The sequence below is a fragment of the Hippocampus zosterae genome, chromosome 7 (assembly GCF_025434085.1).
Source record: "Hippocampus zosterae strain Florida chromosome 7, ASM2543408v3, whole genome shotgun sequence".
NCBI lineage: Eukaryota > Metazoa > Chordata > Actinopteri > Syngnathiformes > Syngnathidae > Hippocampus > Hippocampus zosterae.
This window is the reverse complement of record NC_067457.1, coordinates 2161458-2173330: the sequence shown is the minus strand read 5'-3', so window position 1 is coordinate 2173330 and position 11873 is coordinate 2161458. Positions and strand designations below refer to the sequence as shown.

At 47.7% G+C, this 11873-nt stretch overlaps 2 protein-coding genes and 1 long non-coding RNA gene across 5 annotated transcripts in view; all 3 read right to left on the bottom strand.

The window, feature by feature from the left end:
- LOC127604074 (uncharacterized) overlaps positions 1–11873 on the bottom strand; it is a 140516-nt gene that overhangs the window by 88874 nt on the left and 39769 nt on the right. The window lies entirely within an intron of this gene.
- The window catches only part of aldh18a1 (aldehyde dehydrogenase 18 family, member A1), a 140164-nt gene that overhangs the window by 89527 nt on the left and 38764 nt on the right, over positions 1–11873 (bottom strand). The window lies entirely within an intron of this gene.
- On the bottom strand, positions 107–10460 carry LOC127604036 (carbohydrate sulfotransferase 15-like). Its single transcript, XM_052070847.1, has 8 exons — positions 10263–10460; positions 6238–6784; positions 5048–5387; positions 3175–3318; positions 2220–2382; positions 1989–2145; positions 1434–1581; positions 107–542 (listed from the first exon to the last, which is right to left on the bottom strand). Exons 2-8 carry the CDS (start codon positions 6739–6741, stop codon positions 349–351), a joined length of 1650 nt encoding a protein of 549 aa, XP_051926807.1. The 5' UTR covers positions 6742–6784; positions 10263–10460; the 3' UTR covers positions 107–348.

The window sequence follows — 11873 nt, the reverse complement described above, 5'->3', positions numbered from 1 at the left end:
CTTTGATTAATTTCTGTTGCTTTCATAACTTAAAATAATTTAAATTAAATTAAATGGACATTTGAAGAGGAGGAGGAGAATGACATGAGTTGTTATTGAGCTAGAATGAGGGGCGGGGTTATGTGTGTTACAAGTTAAATTGGGCCGACAGATTTGTACTTTTTTTTTCAGCCGATTAATGATAATCGAATGATTGGATGATTGCATTAAAAAAAACAACAACAACAAATGCTTTGCTGCCGTCTTGTGGCTTCTGCGTGCAATTACAAGTGTTTTTGGGCAGTTGTCAATTACCTGGGGGATTTTGTTTTATAGCGGTGGTTCAATGTATGGGTCGGGTGTCAAGGGTCAGGGTTTGGAGTCCCAGAGAAAGGCGTCGTTGTGCAACACTTGCGCCAGCTTGCGGTTGAAAGGCGCATAGAAATGGTGCAAAACGTGTTGCGTGGCGGGGAGCATGGGGCCCAGGTCCTTGTCGGCCGGCCTCCTGCTGTTGGAAGCGGGGCTTCTGTTCAGCTCCGACTCTATCGGCTGACTCAGTGGCCCTGTTAGTGCGTTCCCACAAAATACAAAAGAGTCCTTTCAGGTACAAAATGAATTAAAAGTGCCCAAAAAATTGCCACTAGAGGGTATTGTTGCGCAAGCTACTTCATAATCGTCATGGTCATTGATAGAGCCATAACCGAACTAATTTTATGGGGGGGGGTGGGGGCAGTCTAAAAGTCAAAAATTTTTTTTTGGATAAAATGTCATAATCTTATAAAAGTTGAATGCTTTTAGGCTAGTAAAAATTTACATTTCAAAATGAATGTCTAAATTATCCATGAATAAAGTTGTTTAGGGAGTGGGGGGAGGCATCCTTTTGGGAAGCAATTTGTATATTTTGAAGAGTAAAACTTTTTTAAATCAATATTGTCAAAGAATAAAGCTGTTTAAATGAAGTTGTAAAAAAAAAAACTTTTATTGCTACTATGTGTCTATTTAATTAAGTTGCATTGCTTTGGATACTGCCTGTCCATTTAGCTTTAAAGCTAACAAAGAATGCGAAACGCAATACATATGCCACCAAATAGCATCAGTCGAATACGGCCTGGCATATATACTTTATCCTCTGTGTAGAGCGACTGACTGCAGCTGATTGAGGACCTGAGACCGTTCTGTGTACTGTACCTCTGTATGACTGTATCTCAAAGTTCGACTGTATAATATTTTCTGTCTGTATTCAATATAGAGTACTGGCCCAACTTTGAATATTTTTTGGAGTAATAGCCACCGAAAGTAGATTTTCATCCCTTACGGGTTTCTGCTGTAGGAGCTTATAATTACTGAGCCCGTGTTTTTGCACTTTTCCGATCAATGCAACGCAGTTGCAACATCGCGTGCCGCTTGTCCGGCTGATTAACGTGCCGCGTTGTATATCGATCGCACACGCTTACCCAGGCCAAGGAAGCGGAAAACGGTGTGCATGGTGTGCTTCATGTTGGAGGCGTGGTCTTCGAGCCTGAGCACAAGGATCTGCTCACGGCTGAAGATGCTCAACCAGTCCAGCAGGTAGACGACGTAGAGGCCCACGTGCAGTCGCACCTGCACAAACAAAAAAAAAAAGTGCTGTGTAACAACCCATAAACTTTTTTTTCCTCCCAAAATATTCTTTTCATTTTCTCAATATGAAGACGTTTTCTTTGTTATTCAAATTTGATGACATTAGATTGACTTTTTGTCTAAAAATATATAATGCGCCGTCGTTTGGACCTCAAACTTTTCTCACAGGATGAGGAGGACAGCTGGAAGGCATTTTTGCATGCTCCAGCAAGCATGAGGTCGCATTAGCGGATTGGCAATTAGGCCATTGGTGGAGCGTGGCGAGCCCGTAATGGGCCGGTCTGTTCTGGGGGCACTGGGACAAAGGGGGGGTTCAGACGCGAGGGGCGGGGCTTGAATTGAGAACGCTCTGCGCCAAGCTCTGCGGTGTGGCGTGGCGCGGGACTCACGGGCATGGCGTTGTGGACACTGGTGTTGTAGACGCAGGAGCGAAGCGTGGAGTCGGACAGGCAGCCGTCCAACAGCTGCAGGGACTCCGACACCTTCTCGTGGAAATCCTCCGCTGACTTGTTGGCGATGCCAAAGTACAGGTAGTCTGAATAGAGCCTGAATCACAATACGACATTTGTAAACATCGACTTTTACCTTGGGCAAACAATTGTCAACTGTTAGTTGCGCACCTTTCCACCGGGTCCCTGAGCATGACGATGAAGCGAGCGTCGGGCTGCAGGGCGTGCACAAAGTCCTGGATGAGGAAGGGCGGCTTCCCGCCGGTGGTGGTGGCGTTGTCGTAGAAGTACACCCAGGCGTTGTTGTCCCACATGGTGGAGGCGCTGGCTTCGCCTGCCAAACACAAAAGTGGACAGCTGTGAATTTTCGGAGGGCGAATGCGCTTATGGAAAAAAAAAATGGTAAAAGCTCCCTTGCAACCACATAAATGTGCCTTATCACCCCCTCTGGAGGTTTGGAGTTCTACGATAAATTTAGGACTCGAGCTCAACATAATTGATAGATAAGGAACCCTTTCATTAAGGAAAAAAAATGTGCGACAAAAAATATAACTTGAAATCCAAATTTATTCCGCTTATCCAAAAGTCAACGGCGGGCTCATGTACATGGAGGGGGTTGAAGGCGGCGATGCGGCAAACCGGCTTTCCAGAGGCGCGCCACTCTGGCCGGAGACACCCTGAGGCACGGCGTGTGAATACTGATCGGGGGATTTGGTGCCTCGCCACGGATTATTTATTTAAACTGAGAAACAAAACGGGACGAGCCAGCTAAGCTGCGCTCAATCGTTGCGACGTGATTTCTTTTGCGCTCGGATAAGGCTAAGCAATGGGCGTGTTGAGTTAGCTGCTTAGCGAGATGCAATATTAATTAGCTTATTTGGTCGATTGGTTGGTTAGTTTGTTGCGTGGTTAGCGGCAAGTAAATTTTTTTGGGGAGAGTAAATTCCAGCACTGAGTTGCTAAATTAGGTGGCTGTTTTTGCTTATTTGGTTAATTAGTTGCTTGGTTAGAAGCTAATTAGTTGCTTCAGGGAGGTTGTATTGTGCAACTGCAAATGATTGCACACGAGGCAAACGTGGCAAATACTTGACCCCGGCGTTCCCACGAAAGTGTGACGCAATATTACCAATGATGACATCGGGCCGACTCGGCGTCTCACTGTTGTTAGCCGCCAAGCTGCCTTGGATCAGGTGAGCGGCCTGGTCGAACAAGTCCAGGTAGTCCTCCACCGGGTAGCGTTCATGGAAGCCCTCGCTCAGACGGATGATCCCTGCAAAGGGAGAGAGTGGGGCGGGGGGGGGGGGTGCATTCACACGGCTAAATGTTAACGCTCGCGCTCTCTCAGTTGACGGTGCTTTTGTGCCAATGTGGTTCCATCTGAGCCAGTGTGCCCTAATGACGGTACGCAAGGTAAAACAGCAGAGCACTCTCGAGTGGGCGCGCAATACGCAGATAATGAGCGGGGCCCCCCGAGTGTCGCCGTACAGCGCCTCGTTCTACTTAGCAAGGTGGTGGGAGGGATGGGGGATGGGGGGGGGGCACTCTGGGAAAATACTCCCCAGCTGCATCATTATTCCAAGTGTCAAATGTTACTCGCAAGGTGGGATGGCGGCGGGCGACGCTAAGAAGCGCATAGCTCCCATTCCATCAATCTTTGTTTCATCTCGTTGGTTTTTGATCATCATGCAGGATTTTTTTTTTTTTCATACTGATGGATATGGTGAGCGGCATCAGTGCCACTGCTGAATATCATGGCCGGGAATATCATGTATGATATCTTTTTATGTCAAAGGGCTGTATGATGGCTTCCTGAAGGCGTTGAAGCTAGTTAGTTACCTCAAATCTCAAAAACAATCATGTCCCATTCCTCTTCTGTCTTCTTGGTGTTTTTTTTTTTAATAAGCGCTGTATTATAATTCACTTCACACAGCTATCCTCTAATGACGTGACCAGTTTAAGAGTTCTGCATCCAACGACGGTATTTGTCATCCCACTGATTTGTGCATTGCGCGTTGGCGGTAATCAATAAGATTACTCAAAGTAATGTAGAAGGACCAAAATCCCGCAGGTGCCCCAAAAAAAAAAACATGACAACTAAAGGATGAGTGTAGCGTCACGGGAACTTTGCTAGGACTAAAAAAAATTAATAAAAATAAACATGAGTAGGAGTCATACAGACAACAAATCTTTCTCCCTCCTATCGGAGCTCAGCATTGCGCTGCGAGTGATCAATGCCTTCATAAGGTTTTTGTGAGCTTGAGCGTCATCAAGGGTGCAATCAAAAGGCTTGGGGGGGGGAAAAAAAATACGATTTCGGCCCTGCTCTGGAATATTGCAACATTAACAATATCAAAGTGAAATGATTTTAAACGTTTTTTTTTCTGCTTTGAAGCGGCTCAAAAGCGCACGCACGCATTAAAAAAAAAAAAAAATTAGAGAAGGATAGACGCGCACTTGTGTGGCGGAAAATCGGCACGCCAATTGAGTCATCGTTCTGCGATTCGCGCGGCAGCTGTTCTTAAAGGCGGCATTAAGAGATTATAATCACTGCACCGCCTGGGAGCTCGTGCCTCTTTCAACTCGCTGTTATTTATCTCGTCTGCCTCCGTAATCAAGTCAGCGCGAGGTTTTGAAGCGCGGCGTCACGCCGGCGTATCGAGCTTCCGTCGGGCCGCTGAGCGGCTACCTGAGTTCACGGCGCCCAATCAAAACTGGGACCGAGTCAGCGGTGAATTTCGGCACCTCTTTGTCTTGAGTCCGATTATTGTGCGCCCCCAAATCAAGATTGTTTGGCGCAGCCTGTCGGCCATTTTAACCAAGCATGCACTAAAATTGGTGACTTGAGCCAGGCTCGAGTCAAGTCATGTGACGCGAGTTCCTCGAGCAGCTGGGGACCATGTTTTGTAAGTTGACGATATATTTGTCTCACGTCACACTACTAATTATCTCGGCTTTAAATCTAGGCTGCCGTAACGTTTACAAGCATCTGGCGAACTCACCGAACCTCTTGCGGGTCCACCAGTGTGGCTCTTTGAAGGTGGAGAACTTGACGTCGGGGTGCAGCCGCAGGCGGTCGTAAAGATCCGTGGTGCCGCACTTTGGCTGTCCGATGATGTAGAAATACGGCAGGCAGCGGATGCGGTAAAGTTTACCGTCGCGGCTCCGCAAGTGCTCTCGGAAAGTGTCTCTCAAGTGCTGGAAAACGGCGCGGAAGCGGCGTGCGTAGTGCGCGTACAAGTTGGCGCGGTATGGGTTTGAGGTGACGTTGCCCGCATACTCCTCGTACCAGCAGGGGTTGCGGAAACCTGGAAGGAATTGGCGTGGGATGACTGAAAACATCTGGAAAGAGGGAAAAAAAAGATCAATTCTTCACAGCTTGAAAACATTTGTCCGAATCAGGCCGTTAGTTATCTTTGCGTCTGTTGTCTTGTTGTTTTTAAGATGAATTTTTAAGGCTGTCGGAAGAGGCTCCAACTGAGGTCCGACACTTTGTATTCCAGGGAGGTTGATGGAAGCCGTGCACGGGAAACCCCAAACTAACCCCAACAGGCCGGCTAAGCTAACAAAGTTAGCCCCACCCTCCTCTTTGTGATGCCACGCGACGGCGAGAAATTAAAGCTTTAGCAAGGTGTACAGAATTATCAGCCCTGAACTGAAACTAAAAGTATCGCATTGCATACGTATTGACCAATTTCAATGCCAACCGCGGTGTAATCAATATTTGCAAGCTAATAATGCAAAAAGTGTTGCAGCGCATTCCTCAACGCAGCACAGGCAACTCTCACACTCTCCTCACGATCAAAAGCCTGACGGAGCCGAACGCCAGCTCCTCCAAAAGCAATTAACGGCCAGATGCGTTGGGACGCGGGATATCGATCGTCCCGCGTGGGGGGGCCGCCCTCCTTTTCATTCGCGTGTCGGACCAGAAATGAGTTATGTCGCAAACAGCCGAGGCAGAAGTCGTTATCGTTTGAATTAACGGGCCAACCGAAGACGCCGCCGAGTGTTCGAGACGGCAGCCTTAAATACATGACCTGGGGTGACTTTCGATTATAGTTCAGTTTTTTTGTACACGGCATTTGAATCAAATCGGTAGAATTGAAATCATCAACATTAAAGCCAACAGCAAGTTTTATTTTTTTTTTAACCCTGCCAATGAATCCCAGATTGACTCGAGGTGGTTACTCACATGTTGCTCACTGCGAACCAGAGCCTTGAGCTCCGGTAGCTGTCGGGCACTGTGGAACTCCACCTTGGACACGATGGACTTGACCACCAGCTGAAGGTGCGCGTAGTCCTTAACGGAGGACAGGTTGAAGGCAAAGGGTCCCGGGGGATTGACCAAGTGGTGATAAGGCGACGGCGTGAGCAGGAGATCTTTCCTGTCCCCCGTCAGTGTGTACGAGGCCATGATGACGAACGTGACGGCCACGCCGAGGAGGACGCCGCATAGGCGGACCTTGCCGAAGCAGCCGGGGGCGCTCCACCTCCCAGGGAGCTCGGGCTTCACCTGCAGCACGGCGAACAGGTTCATGGGCGCCCGGTCCACCTGCAGGAGCAGCGGCCTCTTGCGATAGTCGTCACCCCCCGAGTCCAGCAGGGTGTACTTGTAGTCCATGTGGGTCACGGTCCGCGACTGCTGCCTCGCGGCGGGAGCCCAGAGTTTGGAGGAGTTTAGGTGACGACCGTCCATGATTGGATGGTGACAAGACGCCACCTCATCCGCCGATGGCTCCCTGACGGGAAGCGAAACGAGTGTCATTCACAGGCGGAATTCATTGATGCAAACGCAGCTTAACGGAAGCCACATCGGTGGAAACCACAGAACAAGTGGGACAGAACCAGGAAGTTGCGCCATTTCTGCCGGCGTAGCAGATTTGACACCGGGTAATGACTCACTTGCGGTTGATGCCTGTCAAAGTCAGATGGTGTTTCAAAATATCACGGCTCTCAGTAATATCTACACAGGATAGGGTTGGTCATTTTCCCTGACTTGCATTAGATCTACACACGCGCAAAAAAAAAAAAAAAAAAAAAAAAGCTACGCCCGATGAGACAGGAAGTCTGCCGTTTTGCTGCAAAGCACACATTTTCGGTTTGGTAATGCAACCCAAAATGTAAAATGTTGGCCAATGAAGCCAATTTTACTCGGCAGCATGACATCTAGTCGGCATGGTCTTCTCATGAGTAGACCACAAAAAAAGTCTCGACAAACTATGGAGGTCTGCCATGTTGGTTCAAAGGTCACATTCTGAGTTGAGTAATGCAACTCACAATGTTGTTCATTGTCAGCCCCTGAAGCCATTTTCACCAAGTCTTGTGGAATTTGATAGACATGTCTATCATGAGTAGACCCCTGGAAACATTCTCAAGACGCCATCCCCCGAAAGGCAGAGGTAGTCTGCCATTTTGTTTCAAAGTGGCAATTTTGGTCTCCTTTTGGCCATTGCCGGCACAACTCCCAAGGCCACGCATTATTTTAGTGCTGAACTCCAACCGCCCCCTCCCCTGCTGCACGCAATCGCAATATGGAAGCAGCGATAAGGAAATGTGGGATGATTCCAAAGGGGGGGTGGGGGGGAGGGCTTTGGCCAGACATCCATTCCAACAAAGCCGATGTGGGTCGGATGCGGGATTGTGTTAATCGGAGAATCACATTTCTCACGATGATCAAGAGTCAGGAATGGGCCAAAGAAATGATTTTCTTTTTTTTTTCCTACTTGGAAAAAATTAATGATTCAAGATGATGGCGATAAGTGAACGCGACACCCAAGAACACGCGGGTTTGAATCGCTTATGCAGACGTGATGTAGGGAGGATGTGCCGCTCCACCTGTGCTCATTCATCAGGCGATAAGAAACGCTGTGGAGGTGACTCATCAACCTCCCTCCACCCCCCTCACAGGTGCACTCCCATCCCCCTTATCTGTGGGACCGATAAGAGGATGCCTCATCCTCGCTTAGGTGGCTCGCCATCTTGCCACATCAACGCAGGCGCGCAGGCAGAGGAATAACAAGTAACCCCCCCACCCCCCAGCTTGGCAAAGAGGCTTTTTTATCGATGAAAAAGAGCCCTGAGGAGCAGCTGAAACTGGTCAGATAGGAACTTTGATTTTTTTTTTGTTTTTTTTAATTTTGGGTAACAAAAATTCTTACTAAAATTCACCACAAGTAAAAGTTGAGCGGGCGAGCACGGTCACGCGACTTTGCAGCCACCCTTTGATTGGAGGAAGTGGCGACAAGAAGGGGTGGTTTTGCTGACCATAAACAAGCGAGACGAGAGGGATGAAAAGGGTTGCCGTGATCGGATTTTTGAGGGACGTACAAAAAGAGCAGAATGACGAGTGTAAATGGCGCGTCTTAAGTGTGTCAACAAAGGAAATCAATTTCCACTAAGGCGTCAAATGAAGCGGGAGCAAAGCTGACGAGCCGAGCGTGAAATTAATCCGGGGCTATGGGAGGAGGCGGGGGTGGGGTATCGGCAATTGGATTTGTTGCTCACCGCCGCCGAGATCCCATAACATAAAAAGCCCGATGTACATGAGACGCCTTAATGCCGGGCCTTGAGATGGCGATGTCATTGGATTTACCGTAAACATTTTGCGTAAGTTTAATCTACGCATAGGGAAGGCCACATTTGGTAACGATGGGCAAAGGTCCCGTGGATGAGGAAGGTATACACCCCCCCGTTCTATTTTTGTGATTTCAAAATAAAACAAAATCTGAGCTTGTTGACATACAGTACTTGCCAGAATTTCCCCTAGGCGTCTCCACTGTTTCTGTTAGCCTCTTAGCATTTAAAAAAGGGGTGTGTAGACTTTTCCTATCCACTCTTCGATGTTTTTGCGCGTCAGGTGGCTTGGCCGTTCGGTGCTCGGCTTCCGCTTATCTTTTATTCATCCTTTTATCTCGCGTGAGGCCCGACGCTAGAAGGCCAACGGGGATCTTTATCAGCGTAAACAATTGCGGCAGCTAAGGAAGGAAAAAAAACATGTTTCAGCGAGAATGAATACAAAATAATTGCAGACTTTCCTTCCCATGAATAATTGATCAGGCCGAACTTATTATGCGCCTGCAACTCAACATCTAACTTTAGAACATGGATAGGCAAAGGAAAGTCTGACAAGTCGCCGTGTTAGTTTGCGATCACGCAACCGCATGTTGTTCTTTTATTATTGTTAACTGCGTAAAATTCATATATATATACTCAGCACAGAATGGCCACCAAGACATCACAATAAGCCAAAGCTTTGCGTGTGGGTTTGCTGACAAATTGTGAGATGTCTTTATGGGGAGGGGGAGGGGATGTGTGCGGAGGGGGGAGGGGGGCATTTTCAATCTTCTCAGCTGTTCCGCTTTGTGGAGAAATACAACACACACGCACTTGGTGTTTGCAGCCGTGATCATAATTAGGAGTCTGCCGCCGCGCAATCTCTTAAAGAGCAGGCGTGCGCTCTGATCACTTGACTCTGTAATCAACGATCAGCACATGAGAAGAGAAAGAAAAAAAAAGACGGCACCATAAACACGTCGGATGACCCATGCTGATATGAAAGCAAGAGCACAAGCAGTTATTTCCCCCACTGCTGTCTGACCACCAGCCCACCAGCAATTTCAAAGAAGGGGAAAAAAAACTGAATTCCAATTGTTTTTCAATGCAACGGCCGCTTTGCTGTAATTGCTAAGTGCACGCGCGCACACAAAATTTGCGGCCTTTGTACAATTCTCGTAATCCTTCACCACTCAGTGCGAAAATGGCCTTAAAGTGCCTCGTTCACACCGTCTGTAGCCAAGTGTCGTAAATTGGGACATTTATCCGTGAGGAAGAAAAAAAAATTCTATACTAAGGAAGCTTTATGGAAATGGATGAAAATTTCCCCCTCCATCCCCCCCAATGCCCCCAAACAAACAGCGACTTATCACGCGACTTGCGAATGTATTCTTGGGTTCATTTGACGGGGCTCCAGCTGCAAGCGTGCGCGCACACATGCAAGTTTGCTGTGGCGAGGCATCGACGGTGCGCTCTGAAAGGAGGACATTATGCCCGCCTCCCGAGCGGGGCGCCCGCAAAACTTTTCCACCCTGCATTTGACTTGGGCGTGCGTGTCAAGCCTGCGAAAGGCTTGGAAAGGCGCCCGGCTGCAGCAGCAGCACGCAACTCTCCCAAATGTCAACAAGCACGTTTGAATGGGTGAAGGCGATGCGCGAAACGTACCATGTGTTGCCGGCAGCCCCCGTTACGCGGGCGCCGGGGTGGAGCAACTTCTCGCCCCGCTACGGGTGTCCATTCCCGCAAGGGATTTGTGCTGAGAGGAGACAATCCACTGTGATGGAATTGTGTGAAAGCATATGATGAGCCCAAGCCGATGCTTCCTTCCTGCCTGCCTGTGTTCTGAACACTGACTAGCGCGCTCGTTCGCCGCTTCTCCCTCTGGCTCCTCTCTGATGGAAGGGAGGGGGCAGGGGCAGCCCCCCCCCAAAGGCAACCCCCCCACTTTGCTCCCTGCCACACACACACACACACACACACACACCATGTTATTACATATCTTCTCCATCATGCACACATGTATTTTCATCTGTAGTTTGGGCGAAAGGAGACGCAACTGCAAAATGATCCGCTAAAACGCTTTTGCACGGGATAGAAAAAGAATTCTGTTGATTAAAAAAAATCTAGATCTACCTACCAAAAGTTCAGTTAATACCCAAATGACCAAATGAAGAATTAGCAATTTTTAAAAATAAATATTATATATATATATAAACGTATTTATATATATTTATATATATTTTATATTTATATATATTTATAAATTTTATTTTATAAATAAAATAAATATTACTTATAATCAATCAATAAATTTCAAGAACGATTTGGATTTTAAACATTAAAAGGGATTTAAAATATACAAAACAAATGTTACTTCTTTTCCCGCAACAAAAAAATGTGTTAATAATACACTTAAAGCATTTTTTTAATCCAGTTTGAATGAATGGGCTCCCCGCCCCCCCATACCTTGGAGTGTGCCTGCGTGCGCTTTATTCAGGACACGCTTCTGGACGCTTTTCAAGTAAGCGTCAACTTGCGTTATTTCTTATTATTGCTTGCACTTATTGCAATAAGCAGGCAGCCCCCTCAGGGCTTACCTCACTCTCGCTCACTGTATAGATTTTCCCACCATTTCATCATATGATTCTTTGTGTGTCTCGAGTGATCTCAGCTTTTATTAAAAAAAAAATTTGGGGAGGGAATTTCAGACTTAGAATGACTCTCCCGAGTCGTCTTTATTTTGCCGCCAGTATTTTGTTGCTATGTCTGGTTTGAGTGCCGCGGGGGGTCGGAACGGATGGGTGGGGAGGTGTCTGGTGGTCCAGCCTCGAGCTTGACTAAGCGTTTTGGTTCCAGTGATTGCGTGTGATGGCGGCGCGGTGTCATGACTACATCATGACGCCGATCTCGTGTGAATTCGCAGATGTGTGCTTCCATTCATTTGCGCAATCGCATTTAATAAGACTCATCCACATTCATAAGTGGGAAATGCAATCGCTCTGCTATGCTCTGCCATACTGTCATTTGGATGTGTGATGCAGTTTTTTGACGTTATGCCGTGTAACGCTAGTTTATGCGATGCTATCCATTGCGTAGCTTAGCATGCGACAAGCTAAGTCGTGCAATGTCACGTTCGCATACCAGGGGTTTGACAGCGTGACTGTACACATGAAGGTCATGTTCCAGGGCCGTACAATAAGAGCAGTGTTTCACTCTTGATGGGGGAACCCCCCCCCCCCCCCCCGCCCACCCCTTCCTAACTGCTCCACGTAGCTG